Here is a 20876-nt window from a genome sequence, read left to right as displayed (position 1 = left end):
TATGAAAAGGATTTAGGAATCATAGGGGAATCGACACTATCAACTTCCAGACATTGTTTAGAAGCCATTAAAAAGGTTAGCAGAATGTTAGATAATATAACACGATGTGTAGAGTACAGTCAAAAGCGGATATGCTCAAGCTTTACAATGCACAGGTGAGACCTCATCTGGAACACTGTGTGCAGTTTTGGTCTCCAGGCTACAAAAAAGACATGGCAGCACTAGAAAATGTTCAGAGAAGAGTGACTAGATTGATTCCAGAGCTTCAGGGGATGAGATATGAGGAAAAAGATTAAAAAAGCTGAGCCTTTTCAGTTTAAGCAAAGGGAGATTAAGAGATGACATGATTGAAGTGTTTAAATTTATGAAGGGAATTAGTACAGTGGATCAAGGCTGTTACTTTAAAATTAGTTCATGAAGAATACAGTACCATACTTGGAAACTTTTTAAAGGTAAGTGTTGCACAAACATTAAATAGTTTTTCTTCACACAGAGAACCATAGGCCCATGGAATAAGTGACCAAGTAGAATGATAGACAGTTGACCCTAGGAACGTTTAAAACTAGACTTGATGGTTAATTTATAAGAATTAAGTATATAGAACTGACGAGTTGTTTGACTGAATGGCCTGTTCTCATCTAGACTATTGTAACATTCTAATGTTTTAAGATATGAATTGAAAGACCCAACATTCCAAAACCAACAGGCAAATGTGGTTGATTCTGTCAGACATTCATTAGCAGTTTTTCACAGCAACATTTTCTAGTTCTAAGCAAATAAACATTTAAGAATTATTTTTGTGATCAGTTTTCTGGATGTGTACTATGACTTTGACATGTACCTCCTTCTCTTTCTGTCTCTCCACAGATAATCCAGTAGTGGTCCACTCCCCTAACCAGTCAGGCATGAAGTGGCAATGAAGGGCTACCATGTAAGCGGAAGTCTCTCTCAGCACTCAGAGTCAGGGCCGTGCCAATGTATTCCAGAGGATTGTGCCACACCTAGAGATTACATGCCCATTACACAAGACCCCCGTATGAACTTTGATCCATATCCAGTGCTAAACGATCATTATTTTCCACACTCCTCAGGCCGTGGGACTGACCCGGTACCAGGTGGTGGTACTTTTCCTCGATCACATCTCAGTCAAAGTTTCGACCCATGTGAGGAATGCCTAGCTACATCAGCTCATCACCAAGCTTCTTTTCAGCCAGCTGGAGGAAAGATCCATCGACTTCCTCCCAGTCTTTTGGATCAGTTTGAGAAGCAACTCCCTTTCCATCCTGATGGCTTCCATACTCTACAGTACCAGAGAGCAGCCAGTGGGGAGCAGCGAAGCGAGAGTCCAAGCAGGATTCGTCACTTAGTTCATTCTGTGCAGCGACTGTTTGCAAAATCTCATTCCCTGGAAGCCCCCTCAAAAAGAGAATACAATGGCACTCGTTCCGATAGCAGAGCTGGAAGCAGGGGAGAAGAAGGATATGGCCAATCATCCCATTACCACTCACACCACCATGCCCCACGTCACAGCAAGAGAAGTAAAAGCAAAGATCGAAGGAGTGGTGAATTACGCCAAAGAAGTAAGACTGCTGGCTGGTGGAGCTCAGATGATAATCTAGACAGTGACAGTAGCTACCTGCTGTCTGCAGCAGGGCGAGGAGGATTACTTCCCATCTTGGATGGAAAGGGAAAGGGACAGGGAGAATGCATAGGGTGTAGTACAATGGCACAAGTAAGTGAAGGTGGGCATTCACTGAAACGAAGTGCGTGGTCTTCAATGACAGTGAGTCAAGCAAGAGAAGCTTATCCCGGACCTGGATTCACCTACGAGAAGGCCATGTCCCTTCAGGAATCAGGAAAGACCAAGGAAAGACCCTACCATTACCTTCAGGTAAATCATTATCCTCTTCAAACATTTAACTGTTATCTAAGTGCAAATCCATTGGCTTAATGGATGGAAAATTTTGGTTGCCCTGGTGATTCAGTGCTTAGACAGAGCACAATAATTAGCTTTAATATAACTGGATGAGAGCCATTTGACTCTCAGCCTGTCCAGTTCTGGTTGGTAATTGCCTTGTAATTTTGTTTTTAAGTGTTCTAAGGCTTGCTGTCCTGGATGAAATCACCATATTGCTCAAACTGAGTGAGCAAAATCTGTTGGATGTTTTATTCTGTCTTGTGAACGTCAATGAAGGTCTCAGAGTTTATTACACATTGTAGAAAGCAAAATTTACAGTTCAGATTATTCCTGCAAATCAATTATATAAAATGGTGTGGTGGTCTCAGTTTTGAGGAGGTTTACTTCAAAGCTTCCTACTGCCTTGCCACATTTCGTTGGTGCCCCCCGAAAGAAGAATGCACAAAGAAACACTGATCTTTTAAAGAAACTTACTTAAAAATTAAACTATCACACTGGCAATCAGAAAACGAATCAGAGTGCCCATATGATAAAACACTGACATGCGTGACGACTTCAAAAGAAATCTCTATGCACACAAGAGCAAGATCGGGGAGTGGGACCCTGTGAGGAAACTGGAAGTACTCACACGGGACACGAGGAGGCAGAAATTTGTCCTGACCCTCTAAACAAGTAAATTTGGACAGGCAGGAGGCCAGTTCACTTTCCTTAGGTTAGCAAAGGGCAATAAAGGGCAGGGACAGTTAGGACTGTCCTGCTTAGGAGGGAGAGATAATAGACAAACCCTTTAAGAGAAATGTGGGACTCGGGTATCCAGTACACAATGGGGTCATCTAGACTAATGTGACCTTGATATTGAGAGTGACCTCAGCTGTGTGTTTAAAGATGCTGAATGCCAGAGTCGTGCAAGTAGAAATGCAGTGAAGCGCCACCTATAGAAAGTAGGCATCAGGGAGAAGAAAAGGAAGGCGGTAGAGCTGGAAGGTGGAGAGTCACACAGCTTTGGTGTGGTACTCGGAAGAGGAACAAATGAATTAACTAACCCACTTATTAGAACAGGGAGGAGGAACGGGCAGTGAAACATAAGGTTTATACTTTACACTTTGTGTTTTCCCTTTTCTGACCATCCCCAATTTTTTACCATAAAATAAATTCACATATTCTGTGTTTGTAAGAATTATGAATGCATTGAAATCACTTTAGTTGTGTTTGTTCCACTTCTCCTGACTCTCAGAGATGAGAAAACTCTCATGTATGATAAATCTCATTTGATGTGTTATGCAAGATGTCAAGCTTTTTGGGGGCCCCTTCTATTTTTGGTCCTGTAGATGACCAGAGGGACTTGAAATTGTGCATGTCACATCAACCAACCATTAAAAATAAATATAAAGTCAAAGAATGTCAAAAACATACACAATGACTTTTTGTCTTCGTAGAGCCATGCCTTGTCTTGGGAGATGTTAACGTTTGGTCTTTGGATTTATGTGCATATCAGGGTTGCCAAGCTGAAGTAGTCAAATATTTTACAATTCCAAATTTGCACTTCCTTTTGGATAATTTTCAACCTCAACTCCAAAATTAAAAAAAGTCATTGCTCTGGTGGGAATGCTAGATGTTCTGGCATCAGATGAAAAATCTTTAGACTTTGTGTCACACATTCCACAAGCAGATTTCATAGATTTGGTCAATTTTCATCTTTCCAATATGATAAATTATCTTCTAAAGGTTTTACCAATTTCATCTTCACAATTAAATAGGGATCCATTTGATCAACTTGGTTTAAATTGTGAGTCAGCTCAATTCCTTTTTAACTTTTAGCTAGAGAAGATTTAGGGTATTTCTAGAGTTCCCCTGCCTTTTTCCCTTAACTTAACCTCACTGTATTCTATTGTAGGATATGACTGTCAAAGTTGCCCCTTTCAACAAAACTTGAAAAAAATAGGATTTGGTAATATACAATACAATACAATACAATTTATTTTTGTATAGCCCAAAATCACACAGGAAGTGCCGCAATGGGCTTTAACAGGCCCTGCCTCTTGACAGCCCCCCAGCCTTGACTCTCTGAGTAAGACAAGGAAAAACTCCCAAAAACCTTGTAAGGAAAAATAGAAACCTTGGCAAAGGCAGTTCAAAGAGAGAACCCTTTCCAAGTAGGCTGGGCGTGCAGTGGGTGTCAAAAGAAGGGGGTCAATACAACACAACACACAGAACAGAACAAATCCTTAATACAGCATAAAAATAAAAATTTTAGAAGTACAGAGCAGAATTTAACAGTAGATGATATCACATAATAAGATTTTGATATTTTTAGAGTCCTGCAGACCTCATCCATCAAGCTGCCTCCCCCATTTGGCCATTCCATGGCTAAAACAGTGCTGGGCCAGCCAATCTGATGAAAGGACCCTCTTTCCCATGATTCCTGTGATCCTCCATCAGGGATGACTTTACCATAGGCAGGCAAACAACTTGGCAGGTGGGCCGTGGCACCAATTGCCACATTTGAGTACCGAGAACAGAAACACAATAGGTGAGGGTTAGTATTCATTTACTGTATAACTCATGTTACTTATGTTTTAGTGCTAATGACTAACAACAGAGATGCAGTATGTACAGTTAATCAGCAGCTCTAGTCAGGATATGCTAAACTGAAGTAGTGAGTCTTCAGCCGGGATTTAAAGGCTGAGACTGAAGGGGCATCTCTTATAGAAGCAGGAAGACCATTCCACAGTTTAGGGGCCCTGTAACTAAAAGCTCGACCTCCCACTGTTATTTTATTAATCCTTGGAATCATAAGCAGACCGGCATCTTGAGATCTTAATGTGCGCTCAGGTTTGTAAGTCATGATAAGTTCAGACAAGTAAGTCGGACCTTGGCCATTTAATGCTTTATATGTTAAAAGGAGGATTTTGAAATCTGCCCTAAACTTAACCAGGAGCCAGTGTAAAGATTTAAGAACTGGAGTTATGTGTTCATATTTTCTTGTTCTTGTAATAATTCTTGCAGCCGCATTTTGGATTAACTGGAGGCTGTATAGAGAACAGTTTGAACAGCCAGTGAACACCGCATTGCAGTAGTCCTACTAGAGATAAATGCATGAATTAATTTATCAGAATCCTGTTTATTTAGAAAGCGCCTTAATTTCCTAACATTTTTAGGATAGAAGAAACATGTTTTGGACAACTTTGTAATATGTGCTTTAAGTGACATGCTAGAATCAAAGATAACTCCTAGATTGCGGGCTGATTCAGTAAAATTAATTGGGATTCCAACTGAGTTAAATGATGACAAAATATTGTTGTGATCAGCATCATTCCCTCCAACAATTAACATCTCTGTTTTATCTGTATTTAAAGACAAGTAGTTCTCATTCATCCACTCCTTTAATTCACTAACACAACTAATTAAAGACAACATCGGAGAAACTTCACTTGATTTAAATGAAAGGTATTGTAAGGTGTAAGGTATTGTAAGGTAAGGTGTCATCTGCATACAAGTGAAAATTAACATTATGTTTTCTAATTAGAGATCCCAGTGGAAGCATGTAAAGTGAAAACAGTAAAGGTCCCAGTACTGAGCCCTGCGGGACACCATATTGAACTTCTGTGTATAATGATGGAGTACTATCAGCACATTTCTGTACATATTGGAATCAATTTGATAAATAAGAACTAAACCAAGCGAGCACGGGGCCTGTAAGCCCAACATCATTTTCTAGCCTGTGCAGTAAAATAGAGTGGTCAATGGTGTCAAACGCTGCACTTAAGTCCAACAACATAATAAATATAGACATGTGGAGTGGCATTTAATGCTGTTTCATGGTTGCTGATCACAGATATGATTATTTGTTGATATTTGGTTCCTTACTGGTAGTCCTAGCCCCTTAAGAGCCACTCACAGAAGGTTAAAAGTGACAAATTTCAAACATAAACATGTGGAATATCGTTTTAGACTATTTCAAGGTCAGTGATTATGAATATGTTATTTTTGATTTTTGATCCTTTATTAGTGATCTAGCCCTCTGTTGACCTCTTTCAGTGGGTGAAAAGTGACACATTTCTATTACAATTGAGAATATTTAAAATGCAGACATTTAAATTGAAGCACACGTTTTAAAAAATCAAATAATTGATACAGCTATTCTTGTTTATTGTGTCTTCTTCTTCTTTCGGCTGCTCCCGTTAGGGGTTGCCACAGCGGATCATCTTCTTCCATATCTTTCTGTCCTCTGCATTTTTCTCTGTTATACCCACCACCTTCATGTTCTCACTCACCACATCCACAAACCTTCTCTTAGGCCTTCTTTTCCTCTTGCCTGGTAGATCTGTCCTTAGCATCCTTTTCCTAATATACCCAGCATCTCTCCACTGCACATGTTCAAATCAACGCAATCATGCCTTTCTGACTTTGTCACCAAACTGTCCAACCTAAGCTGCCCTCTAATATACTAATTTCTAATCCTGTCCATCCTTGTCATGCCCAATACAAATCTTAACATCTTTAACTCTGCCACCTCCAGCTCTTTCTCCTGTTTTTTGGTCAGTGCCATCGTCTCCAACCCATATAACAAAGCTGGTCTCACTACCGTCCTGTAGACCTTCCCTTTCATTCTTGCTGATACCCGCCTGTCACAGATCACTACTGACACTCTTCTCAACCCATTGCACCCTGCCTACATTCTCTTCTTCACCTCTCTTCTATAATCCCTGTTACTCTCTGCTGCTGATCCCAAGTATTTAAACTCATCCACCTTCGCCAGCTTTACTCCCTGCATCCTCACCATTTCTCTGACATTCCATTGTATTCTGTCTTGTTCCTATTGACCTTCATTCCTGTCCTCTCTACAGCATATCTCCACCTCTCCAAGGTCTCCTCAACCTGCTCCCTACTCACAATGTCATCATCAAACATCATAGTCCACGGGGACTCCTGTCTAATCTCATCTGTCAACCTGTCCATCACCATTGCCAATAAGAAAGTGCTCAGAGCTGATCCCAGATGTAATCCCATCTCCACATTGAATGCATCCGTTACTCCTGCTATAGACCTCACCATTGTCACACTTCCATTGTACATATACAACTCTTACATACTTCTCTGCCACTCCCAACTTCCTCATACAATGCCACAACTCCTCTCGAGGCACCTTGTCATATGCTTTCTCCAGGTCCACAAAGACGCACTGCAACTCCTTCTGGCCTTCTCTATACTTCTTCATCAACACTCTCAGGACAAAGATCGCATCTGTGGTGCTCTTTCTTGGCATTAAACTATACTGCTGCTCACTAATCATCACCTCACTTCTTAACCTAGCTTCCACTACTCCTTCCCATAACTTCATGCTGTGACTCATTAATTGTATCCCCCTGTAGTTACTACAGTCCTGCACATCCCCCTTATTCTTAAAAATCAGTACCAGTACACTTCTTCTCCACTCCTCAGGCATCCTCTCACTTTCCAAGATTGTATTAAACAATCTGGGTAAAAATCTGGTTATTTTTTATTGTGTACTTTACCATTTAATATTTCTTAAGAACACCCTAAAGTAGGGCAGTTTATGCTAATTCAGACTATTTACACTTTGTTTTATATCCTATTTGTTGGAGAAAGCTGACTTTTAGTTTCAGATTAGTAAATGATCTGTGACCTCTCTGCTCCCAGTTCTGCTTATTCACATCTACAAGGTGCTGGGATCCACCTTATCTAATAAAGTGCATAAAGCTTGTACTTTGAACAAGTGAATGAGAAAATAAATAAATGAACGTTGAAACTATGCCATGTGTGACGCCAGGGAAATACTTAAACGAGCCAAAGAGCCTTAAGTGTTTACAGCATTTTTCACAGAGAGCACTTTACAAAGCAGCTCTTGAAACTGTAATGGTAGTAAAAATAATGTTTCACATCTACTTTAAACAGTCAACAGGATAAGAGCTAAAAAAGTAGAAGGGGTCAATTCACAAATGTAGGGAAGCTTAGGTAGTCCCAGCACCATCACTCACCTTACTAACATGTTTTTTTGACTGTGAGTATTAAATACATCTCCAATGAAGCCTTTTGCAAGGATAAGGAAATGCACAATCACGGCCAGGATACTACTCATTAATTAATATTTGATGTCTTGCATTAGCATTCTAAGAGTTAGAATTTAAGATGAATATTTCAGCTGTCATGAAGATTCCTTTTCAGTACACAGCTTTAAAAGCCAGCAGATTAAAAATGAAACATCTGTGTGATGTCATGAATGGCAGATTGTGAGTGGGTATCTTGCTCAGCGGAGAACACCAACTGAAAGTAAGTCTTCTTGGCATGCTATGGTTTGAAGCGAGGTCTTTTATTTTCTCGCTTTGTGGCCTGCAGAGTTTTACACTATTTATTTTAAAGGATTAAGAGTAGTAGTTTTTAAAATTGATGCTGACAAGTAACTCAGCCTCAGATAGTTAATCCAATACTATTAAGGATAAAGGTGGCTTGTTTTCTGCAAAGAGTTAGCAAATTACTTGAAACCCATTTAGCAGTAAAAGCAAGAAAATCAGTTGTAAACATTCACATACACATTTAGCTGCACCTTAAAGGCACCCATTTATTTTACTCATACTTTACTGAATATAGTGTATTAAACATGATTGCCAGTAATACATTTTGCATAATCGGGCTCTTATCTTTTTCCTGTACTGTGTTGCTATTAGCACTAGTACTGATTCTATTGTCAGTTAAGTGGAATGGCCGTCAGTGTTCCATTCTGCAGAGGGAGGAAGAGAGAAGGCATTAGAACACAGCGCCAGAACCTGGTTTGGAAGGAAACTACCATCACCAGAGCCTTTAAGCGGCCTCCCACGTGTACACACATGACTACATACAGATGTGCTTGAAAATTTGTGAATCCTTTAGAATTTTCTATATTTCTGCATAAATATGACCTAAAACATCATCAGATTTTCACTCAAGTCCTAAAAGTAGATAAAGAGAAACCAGTTAAACAAATGAGAAAAAAATATTATACTTGGTCATTTATTTATTGAGGAAAATGATCGAATATTACATATTTGTGAGTTGCAAAAGTATGTGAACCTCTAGGATTAACAGTTAGTTTAAAGGTGAAATTAAAGTCCGGTGTTTTCAATCAATGGGATGACAATCAGGTGTGAGTGGACACCCTGTGTTATTCAAAAAACAGGGATCTATCAAAGTCTGCTCTTCACAACACATGTTTGTGGAAGTGTATCATGGCACGAACAAAGGAGATTTCTGAGGACCTCAGAAAATGAGTTGTTGATCCTCATTAGGCTGGAAAAGGTTACAAAACCATCTCTAAACAGTTTGGACTCCACCAATCCACAGTCAGACAGATTGTGTACAAATGGAGGAAATTCAAGACCATTGTTACCCTCCCCAGAAATTGTCGACCAACAAAGATCACTCCAAGAGCAAGGCGTGTAATAGTCGACGAGGTCACAAAGGACCCCAGGGTAACTTCTAAGCAACTGAAGGCCTCACTCACATTGGCTAATGTTTTATGTTCATGAGTCCACCATTAGGAGAACACTGATCAACAATGGTGTGCATGGCAGGGTTGCAAGGAGAAAGCCACTGTTCTCCAAAAAAAACATTGCTGCTCGTCTGCAGTTTGCTAAAGACCACGTGGACAAACCAGAAGGCCATTGGAAGAATATTTTATGGATGGATGAGATCAAAATAGAACTTTTTGGTTTAAATGAAAAGCATTATGTTTGGAGACTAACAACTAAGAAAATGTATCATTTTAAGTAAAGAATAAGGTCATTTTGAATTTAAGGGCAGCAACATGTCTCAAAAAAGTTGGGACGGGGCCAAGTTTACCACTGTGTAGCATCCCCACAACAGTCCACAAACATCTGGGAATAGAGGAGACCAGTTGCTGGACTTTTCAGAGAGGAATGTTGTCCAATTCTTGTCTGATATAAGATTCCAGTTGCTCAATTGTCCTGGGCTGCAAATAGACCTGGGCGAGCAAATTGTCCATGTAATTAGTCTCTCCCTTTCCTTCCAATAAATTGGCCTCTTGGCAATGTAAGGGACCTTGAACCATCCTGGCCAAAATGCCAGCCCCTCCCTGGTGTCCATTACAATATATATTGCAGCTTATCTGTCCCTTTGGTTAGAAATGGGCCAGCATTCTAGTAAGTACACCCGGGACCACCAGAGGGAGCTCTAGGCAGACAACTCCAGGGGTTGGTATTGTTCTGAGAAGTGACCAGAAGTGGATCAGGGATTGGGTGTAAAAGAGGCCAGAGGCCATTGCTCTTTTAACTTGGAACTGGGTAGATTGTGGATGAGAATTTATTTGGCAGGAAGAAGGTCAAGAAAAGACGAGCAAAAAGAAAGAAGGTGCAGACAGGGGCAGGTGTAAAGAGTCTTTTCATTTTTGCTTTATTATTTTATTTGTTCCTTTGTATTATAGTTTTTTGGGACTGCAAGAGCATTCCCTGCGGACGACAATATATACGGTATACCAGGGGTGCCCACATTTTTTCAGGTTGTGAGCTGCTTTTAAAATGATCAAGTCAAAATGATCTACCTACATGATATATATACTGAGTATCAGAGGTGGGTAGTAAAGAGTTACATTTACTCTATTACATTTACTTGAGTAACTTTTTAAAAAAATTGTACTTCTAAGAGTAGTTTTACTGCACCATACTTTTACTTGAGTACATTTGTGAAGATGAAACGCTACTCTTACTCCACTACATTGGGCAACACTCGAATCATTACTTTTTTTCTATTAGATAAAGTCTGACAGGCAATTTTCAATGTGCTCTGTGTAGCGTATGCTGTCAAGTTGCGCACATGCCTTCCATTGCGTCTTCAGCTCTGACGTGAGGTTTTGGATGTTCCCCAAATCAAGGCGCTGCAGCTTTGAGGACAGATGTTGCATTTTTCGTTTGAAAGCATTAACTGAGCTAATCATATTGACCATGGAGTTCTCTTTTCCTTGCAGCTGTAAATTAAGCTCATTCAACATGTTGGTCAGATCGGAAAAAAAAATGCTAAGTCTAGCGGCCATTGATTAAGATGCTTGTATTCTGCATGTTTAATGACAAGGAGAAACTCCTTTTTCTTTGGCCAGGGGTCTTGAAATCTCAGCAGGAATTTCTCCCTAGCCATCTGTCTCAACGAAGGCCTCTTTTATCATCTGTCCATTTTGGAAGGACTTCTTATGCTTAATGATCGAGTGACTCACCCGGAACGATGCTTCCATGTGTCTGCCTTTGCTTTTGAATTCAGCCGAGTGAAAAATGATGGCTGTCCAATTAACTGTGATTTTAGTTCCCTCTCCTTTCTCTTTCTCAGATCGCTTTTCGGAAGGAAGTCAGTTTCGTAGTTTTTATGAACAGTTCGAAAGTGCCTTTCCATATTTTCCTTTTTTGGAATAGCAATGATAGATTGACAGATCAGACAAACGCACTTCGATTGTGACATTGTGAGAAAAAAAAATCCTCTTCCAATTCTACATCCAGCCCATAACCAACAATTTTTTTTTTAAATCCCTTCTTTAGTCGACATAAATTGGAAGGCTAACTAGATCACTTAGATAGCCAGAGTTTTGCAGTAGCTCGCACGTTTGATCGTGCGTGCGGGATAACCAGTGTTTTAGAAGAAAAGAGATCTCAGACTGGCCGCCCTGTATATCAATCAAGTGGCAAATGCCATACGGAGGATACATGATAGACTAACATTTAAAAAAAATTTTTTTGAATGCAACGCAATCTACCTACACTCACTTTCCGATCTACAGGACGATCGTGATCGACGCATTGGGCACCCCTGTGGTATGCACACAATATTATTTACAAAATAAATAGCAAGCAATAAGAGTCCAAAATAAAGCAATTACTGTAAAGGATGCAATGCAAAACAATCCTTAAAATACAAATGCAAACAGACGACTGAGTTTGAAGTGAGCTATCCAAAAAGAAAATGAAAGTCCAAGAGAACCAAGAATGTCCAAAGGCCTTTCTGTCACATGAAGACCAGAATAATGTTGATGCACTTGTTTTCTTTTTCAACTGATGATAACAACATTTAAGTAACAAGAAGTGATTAAGCAATTGTGTTGAGATTTTCAGGTCTGCTCTATCTGAAATGAGCGATTCTTTTTTAAATTACGTAAACTGGAACATGATTGGTTAGAACAACAGGAAATCCCTTTCTTTAGATGGTAAATTCTTCAGATGCTGTATTTGAATCCATTAGCTTCAGATGGATTAGCTTTTTTAAGCATGCTTCTTTTTTCTGTTCAATTTAAATGCTGACAAACGCAGCACTTAAATAACAGTCCGAATATATTTTGCATGCTTCATGTAGCCCCAGTAACAAGTGTCTATTGCATAATTGGCAATTAAAATGTTTTGTGATTTGAGAGAGTGTTGCTGTGTGAGTCTTAGTTTGTTAGTGTGTATTCTGTTTGGATCGGTGTCGCATTCTGGGATGACCCCTGCTTTTGATTGCTCCTGCCAGGAGATATTACCTTGTAGAATAAAAAGCAGGCTCAGGAAATGGAGATATGTAATTGTGTATACCCCTATGAGCTTTTCAGTTGGGCATGGAAAAGTAAACTTTTTATCACAAAGTCCTGCTAAATAATGCATTTACTACTTTCAAACTCTCCCTATTTCTCTTATCATTCTACTTGATGAGTTGACTTTGTGTCCAGTTAGTAACGGAAAACCGAGACTCATTTTACAAGCTTTAGAAGCTGTCAGATTCTGTCCACTGCTTACAGTGAATGCATGAAAAAGCAAGAAAAGGGAATTTTAAAAACATGGATGCCAGAGGCAGGTAACTAAAGGTTTGCTGATTTAAAGTCTCCACGTGTGCATTTCATGTTTTAGAGTAAAAAGATGAGACAACAGAACATCATCCACCTGTTAGGATTCAGCCGAGGATTAAAGAGAATGGCTTATATTTGCATAACATGCTTAACAAGATCACCAGTTTGACAGAAAATGGCTGCAATTAGCTGTTTTTTTATGTATTCATTTTTCGCAGGTGGCAGTAAAATTGATTTGTAGATAAAACTTGTCCAAGGCAGGAAGATGCAATTTATTGGTGCGTTGTTTGATTTGGAAATGATTAATATAACCGGATAAACTTGTCTTGTAAAAATAATCATTCTGGATTGATGTGGTATCAACTCCTGAACTGCCTCATTGGTCGTAACTCTGACTGCTCTAATTACTCCAGGGCCTTTCATTTTTAAGTGCCAGACAGGCAATCAGTGAAATTGGATTGACAGTTGCAAGTGTCGGGACTCAGATGGCATGGAAAAAAGTAATATTACTTGCTGGAAGCGTGTGACATGCCACTGAGAGTTTGGAATCAAAATGAAAGCAGCTTGTGAGGGAACCTTTTCAGTCACTGACATTGAGGCGGAAAACAAATTTTATTCAGAGGTCTTGTTGTAGTAGTTGTGCACCTGACTGATGCAAGTTCCTACCTGAAATACACTAGCTCTTCTGAGGTCAAAATAAACAAAACACGCAACATGTCGCCACTCTCTGGCTCCATTATCAGTGAATATATACACTAGGTGCCAGTTACACAAGCTCTTGACTCTCAGAAATGTGTCTTCTGATTCTGTTGTGGCTTTGGGTTTGCCAGACCTACTCCTGTCAGAGTTCCTCCACTTTCCAAGTTCTTTTTGATGGTGTAGGAAACTGTAGTCAATGATGCCTTGGGTTCCTTTGGAAAGAGTAGGAAGCCCTACACTTTAAGGGTTAAAATGGTCTGTCTGTCTCCTTTTATTAATTGCCTTTTTCTTGTGATTATGATAACAATTTCCAGTGCAGTGTTGTCCAAATAACGCATTAGAGAGCGTATCAACACAGTTTGTTCTAACACTGTTTTTATACAGACAGAAGGTTTGTAAGTAATCAACAAAAGTTGGGACACTAGTAGCAATTGTTTGCATCAACTTTGAAGGCTAAATTATCTTCAACTGCTGCAGAATAGCAGTAAGTTGTTAACCCATTACTTGTTTCCTCAAAAAGGCCTCTTTATATAACGGTGAAAACTACATCATTTTTCAGATATTGGTAAATTAAACATTCTCTTTAACCTCAAGCATGTTACTGATTACTATTGTACCATTTTAGGTTATTCACTGGACTTGGACTGCTTAAATTTAAATAAAAACTGGAAACATGGAGGGGTTGTAAAACTATTGACGGAGTCATCCTCATTATCTGATTATAATTCAGTCCTGAAAATAAGTCAGAAAGTGAAAAATCAGACATCAAATAACTATTTCCTTGTATTTTAAAATGGAAAAATATTAATGTGTTCCCAGCCTATTAAAAAAAAAAAAAAAACATTCACTCTCTCCAAAAACACTCTTAAGCAACTGTACAACAATCATCCATTAATTTGTCCATGATATGAAACTGTTCATTCATCAATTATCAAATTAAGAAAAAGCTTAATAAAGTCCTTAATGGTAATGCTTCTGCGCATTGGCCACCATTCAGGATGCAAGGGGGGATCCTGTGACTTCAACACTCTTATGTGGAGGGAATGCTCAGCTTCTAAGCAGGTTAGACTGGTGGGCTTGTCTCACAGCAAAATGTCCATATAAAATCTATGTGAAAAAAAAATAATTGGGCTGCTTTTTTAACTGCTTTAACTGCATTCCACCTACTGTGGCATCATTTTGCTTGATTACACAAAGAACCGGAACTGATATTAGGTTGATTGATGTAGCACCTTTATTGGAGAAGGGCATTAAGTAGTCATGGCAAACTGACAAGTATTTCTGGTTAATTAATAAAGTTACTTTCTTTTATAAATAATGTAATTTAATCCATATTCATTTTATTTTTAAAGAAGTGACTTACAGATTCCCAAAAACAGTTGGTGTACCAGCCAGGCCACTTCATTTAAGTTCAAAATAACAAAGTATTGAGCATCAAGTAAATAAACAGGTACAAGGGGCAGCCAATATACAGAGTATTGCTTGTTGTGAACATTACAGATCTCACTCAGAGCTCGTTCTGAAAAGAGTTCACGTCACAAATGTGACAACACCGTTTAGAGACAGTCAGTTTTAAATACTCTGGACCAGAAGGGCAGGACTTGCCAAAACGATGGTTTCTTGAGGCATCTTCCCTGAACTAAGGAGGGAATAGACAATATAAATAGTGGTCTAAGAGACAGATTTGACAGGGTCCAAAAGAAAAGCTGAGGCACCAAGTGGGCCACCCCATTAATCCACAAAACCAAAGTAGCTTTGAGAAAGGAAACAGATGCTTCAGGGTGCATCATCACAAATAAAGGCAATCATCTTGAAAATTACATGGGTCATTGCTGTGGTCCAAAAAGCAATGCCACCTTTCAGGAACATCTATCTATCTATCTATCTATCTATCTATCTATCTATCTATCTATCTATCTATCTATCTATCTATCTCTGTCTAATTCTGTTTGTCTGTCTGTCACTCACATAAAAACAATGTTATAGCAGTAACCTGGTTGAATTGTAGAGATGAGGTGTACGGTATAAATAGATGCATGCAAGATCAAAAAATTAAGTGTGGGGCTATTTACAGTCTGAAGAGTCGTCTTCAGTTGGGAGACGAATCACATATTTGTGAGAGTATTTGGGTTCAAACAAAAAGGAATTTGGTCAGAGGCATGCCTGTCAGAGTATGTTTCAAACACAATCCCCAATGCAGGTAATAGTGCTAATATGCAGCTTTATAACAATATATAAAAGGCAAGGTTTCAGGAGATGTTAGAGTAAGATGACCTTAAATTACCTGAAAATAAAAAAGTTTTGTTATTGTGTCAGAGCATAAAATCTCACAGCTATTTAATTTAGTAAAGCTAACTAAGGCAAAGTACTAATGAACGAATGAAGTTATAGGGGTGGAGATGGTTTCAGTGCTCTGACTGAGTTTAAAGTCATACAATGCAGGCTGGGTGCATCCAAGGGAACTGAAATTTTTAATGAAATACTCAGTAGTAAGTAATATATTTTTTTAATTTACAAAAAAGAATAATGTGTTATAATACTTCAAAGTCATACAACTCTAGTGATAATACTAGGACTGCAGTGAATTGAAAAGTTGGAAATGCCAAAGGACAGTTGGAGAAGAATGTTGCAGAAATGCAAATATCGGTCCTAAAAGGTTCTTGTAGTGTTTCATTAGTAACAGAGGAATTAAACATACAAATGAATTGTACTGAAACAGCAGAATACATAAATTATACTTAAAAGGACATAGTAAATTTTCTGAATTCTTACTTTCAGAAGTTTTTATCTGTAAAGAAGTTGTAATCTTTCAGGAATTAAAATGATTTTTACTGAAGTATTAAGTACTAGGTTGTTGTACCGTGTTAGCCATTATGAATGTAGAGAAAAGCCAAGCAAAATGACACCTTTTACCTTTTTAGTTAGCCAATAAAAGGTGTCATTTTGCTTGGCTTTTCTCTACTGAAGTATTAATTAAAGGGACAGAAGTGCAGCCAGAATTCAGCCCTCATTTAGCCTTGTAATTTTAGTATGCTGTAATTCGTTTTAATTCAGAGAAAAGTAGCCCAATAATCATAGTGAGAGCGGATAAGAGATCAGACCCAAGCGATTATCCATTTTATCCATTTGGTTCCATTATTTGAGGAAACAAAGCTCACCCTACCAGCACCAGCCACAAGGCTATACTGTGGATGGAATGCGTCTTCATTGCATGGCACACTTGCATACTTTCTCATGCCAGGCCAATTATCCTAAAGGTATGTCTCTGGGATGTAGTAGAAAATCAGAGTACATGTAGAAAATTATAAGTGGAATGGAATCAAAAGAACTGAAACTGGTTCTTTGTAATTGTGGGGGAGTGACTTTAACTACACCGCCTGACAATTTCTGGTTTTAATTCCAAAATTCCATGCATTGCTACACTCTTCATTATCATTTTCATTTCCCTTATCTTGTTCTACCCACACAGCCTCATGTCCCCTAAATGTTCCACAGAGGAGCAATAGATTTTAAAATCCATAATCTATAATCTTTCCTCTTGTATAATGTCTTCCTGAAAAAAACCTTTGTAAGATGAACTCTTGTAATTTGAAAATGTTATTACCATTAAGTAAAATGGGACAAAACTGTTTTTATTTCAGGGTCCCAAGACTGATATCCCAAAATAAAAAATGAACATAATCCTTTTAGTCGTTAATAATAGTCATCAAAACACACTCTAAAGGGACATTTCCCTTCATGATGACTCAATAATACCTCATTCTGCCAGCTCCCATTAAGCACATTGCTAGTGTATTGTGGATCGTAGACTTATATTTTGCAAACAAAACAATCACATGACACCCATTGTTTATGTGCACAGTATTTGTACTTTAATTTGAAATGAAGCATCAACAAAACAGTAACCTTACAGGAATTACATCAAAAATTAAACATGCCATGTAAAGGAAGGAGGAGGTGGTGGTGGTGGTGGTGACATCATATTCTGAGCTGGTTGGTGATTGCAATGCTGAGTGAGATGGAGAAGGAAAACAGGAGGAAGTGCCAGATTCTTCAGACTCCATGGCCGGATTGTCTAGGTCTTCTGCCTCTTCCTCTTCAATTGCAAAAGGTGGATGAGAGGACAGAATTTGAAGGCAAGGACCCCAATGCAGCATCAGCACTGGCAGTAAGGGCTGGAGGTGGATTAACTTCATGAAACATTGATGTTGCTGTTTGTTGATTGTTTCAAAAAAGTTCAAATGCAGCTACCAGACAAGCATTCCAGCACTAGTATGACTCGCTGTACATAAACACCTCCACAATCCAGGTGTCTTCTTTTGAAAGATTTCAGTGAAAATCAAAGCATGCAGTTCACAAAAAAAAAAAAAAAAGGTTAATAATGCATGGTATTCTGTTTGAGCATTTAGGTTACATTAGTTAAGGTTTCTCTATATGTTATTTCACTCACTACATAAAGTACATAATGTAATGTAAGTAACAGTCAGAAAATTATATGCCGTTAATGCCTACCTGTCCAAATGTTCATGTTTCTTTCTATCTAACGTCAATCTAAGGGCTATTCTGCTGTCTCACAGGATTAAAATTAGGAGCATTCTAATTTCTGTAGGTCATAGGGGTTAAACTGAATCTTCCATTATCTAAGCTGCATTATGTTCACATTCAAGAGAGAAAGAGGGTTGGAGCATGCACTGATGCTGCACGTTGCTGCACCCACCACACAGCAAACCACATCCGGATCCCAAATTAGGACCTGAGCACACCTCAGCACCACACTAGTTCAAATGAAGTAAAGCAGTGTGTGCCAATCCTGCTATCAACCCCCAGGTTCTCCCTGCAAGTTGGAAGACCTGCTTGCAGGGCTGGATGCAGGTTAATGTCAAAAAGAAACAAAAACAGTTCAAGTTCAAAAACTAAGCAAAATAAGATAAGTTTACCATTAATATTAACTTAAAGGATTTGGCTCATACAAGTGATAAGATGCTGGTTTGCTCAGCCTATCATAACTTTCTCTCATACAAAATAGAAAATGCCACACTGGTTCATATGACTGTGTAGAAAGTTGTAACTTGAAACAGGGTTTTAAACGACACCCCCTTATAAACACTAAAACTCACATATGACAAGGGAGACCATTATATGTTACTCATTCCAAGTAGGTCCACACAAATTACACTATACGGCACAGGTTGGCCCTTGCGATTCGTGGGTTTATTATTCGCAGATCTGCCTATTAACAGGTTTGTCATTAACAGTTAAATGGAAATTATTTTATGTGTTTTGGGAACTGTTGTGGAAAAACACAAACAACACTATAACGGTACTATTTAAGTGGACTGCAAATCCCTGCAGCCCCAGGAGTGCTGCCCCATTAGTCAGCTTTGGTAGTTACTGCGAGGGCTACTGGATAAAAGAAGATAAAGCTTTCGCTAGTTATCTGTTAAAACTAAGCCATAAGATTGTCAAGTGTTTTGTTTTTTTTATTTCATCGCTTCACTGCACAGTAGAATTACGATTACACCCACTGGGTTGCAGTTCTTTCTTGATTTATATTTTTGTCTGGGCTGTATTAAAAATGTAGAAAATGTATTAGTCTGGGACGGTGCTCTCAACTTCTACAAATCTTCATTTACATCAGCGTCATGGCTGGATAACATATAGTACATAACTTTCAGAAGGCTGTGCACAGAGGATTTCATTTCATAACTACACCACCATCATCTAGATCTGCGAAATTGGACTGTGTCATGTTTATCAGATTGTGCCTAGTGTTTTGTTGGATTTCTTTGGTAACCGTAATATTAATCATTTTTATTGCTTGCCATTATTAAAACACAAACAAATTTATTATGTTATATTTTGTAAAAAGTTGCAGTTCACTAAAGAACTGCTAAACTTCACACTTTATCAGGGGGATGCAATGCATCTTTGTCTCGGCAGCCAGCGTCACACACATATTTATTTGAGCAGTGATTGTTATTTGTTTCATGTTCTTTACCACTTTTTCCTTCTTATTTAGTGCAATAAATTTAGAATATTGTACAATCATGGACCCAAGTTGTATTTGTGGATTTTCACAAGGGATAAGGGAAATTTTGCTTCCTGAACACTTTTGGGTATATTTTTATTGATTTTGGCGTCTTGATCAAAAAAAAAAAAATCCTTACATTTTCCTATAACATATCATTTTATTGCAATTTCTAGTGATTTACTCTCATATTATAAGTACATATGCAGTACAACAATCACAACTGGAGCGTTTGTGGTGATTTAGAAGTAGTGGCTACTAGGAATGCAGCTCACATACACAGTACCAAGTACTGTTGTTTCATTTGCAAAAGGAACAGCCATGCTAAAGAATCTCATTATGTATTGTTACTTGGCTGACACCTTTATTCAAGGTGAATTACAACAGTTAAGATACAATTGATTATATTAGTTTAGCTTTTTTTCTCAGTTGAAGTACAGGCTTATGAAGTGATACATACTGTATGAATGGCCACACAGTGTCAGTAGCAGGATTCCTACCACAACCTTAGGGTCTGAAGCCCAAAGCCCACAGCTTAAACCCTTAGGCCACATTACATGTAAATTCATTACATTAAAAAGAACGGTCTAATCTGTAATCATTTCGTTCAGGACAGAAACATGTTCCACATAATCCACTTAGCAACCAAACAAAGATATTTGTACAAAGTCTTCATATAAAATTGGGAGCGATGAAAGAATTTGTGAAAGCAATGAACGAGGAAAGTGAAGGACTTTGATGTGTGACACAGGTGTTTCCATAAATAGCTGATGCCATGATTAAGGAAAGCATTTTTCTTTGTCCACAAATCAGACATCTCATCAATGACAAGCAACTCAAAATTCTTCTAGTGGCCAATAATCATATAGAAGGCATTTGAAGAGGTAGTGGAGAATTTTTTGTCCACTACTTCCAGCTCGTTGACAAAATGCTTCAAGCAAACAAAACTGTGAAGGGCAACCAAGATTCATTTTCACACTTGGATTTCATTCCTACTAATCTTGGAGCAGTCAGTGAGGAACATTGTGAAAGAGGTATCTGGGCATGTGGAATCCCAGTTCTGGGTGATTCTTGTTGGACACTGAAATAAGAAGCATTAGATGAATGAAGATAATGTGTCAGCATCATTAAGTGATTAAACACACTATAAATTCAAATAAAATTTATTTCATGTTTCCACAAATTTCTAAGTGAATCCGAAATTATATTTGTATTCATTTTGAATCTTCCTATTATAATCAACAACATTTTTTGAAAAATGTTTTTGGAATTTAAGCCCCGTCTCCAATATAACTGAAGATACATCCTTCGGTCCGGTGATCCCATGTAGATCAGTGCAGGAATACAGGGTGAATAAGACTTTCCTGTCAGCTTTAGTGCAAATCTGGATAGAACAGCAGTCAAGCACATGGCACATCCAC

General features: G+C 38.5%; 1 protein-coding gene across 3 annotated transcripts in view; it reads left to right on the top strand.

Annotated features, from left to right (window-relative positions):
- dlgap3 (discs, large (Drosophila) homolog-associated protein 3) overlaps positions 1-20876 on the top strand; it is an 828395-nt gene that overhangs the window by 753107 nt on the left and 54412 nt on the right. For all 3 annotated transcript variants that reach the window (XM_039739473.1, XM_039739474.1, XM_039739475.1), the window contains one exon: positions 868-1891. In XM_039739473.1, coding sequence (XP_039595407.1) covers positions 917-1891 — 975 coding nt within the window. In that variant the 5' untranslated portion in view covers positions 868-916. The remainder of the gene's footprint in view (positions 1-867; positions 1892-20876) is intronic.

The sequence above is a fragment of the Polypterus senegalus genome, chromosome 17 (assembly GCF_016835505.1).
Source record: "Polypterus senegalus isolate Bchr_013 chromosome 17, ASM1683550v1, whole genome shotgun sequence".
Lineage (NCBI taxonomy): Eukaryota > Metazoa > Chordata > Cladistia > Polypteriformes > Polypteridae > Polypterus > Polypterus senegalus.
The sequence above is the reverse complement of the archived record's forward strand: the minus strand, read 5'-3'. Positions and strand labels throughout refer to the sequence as shown.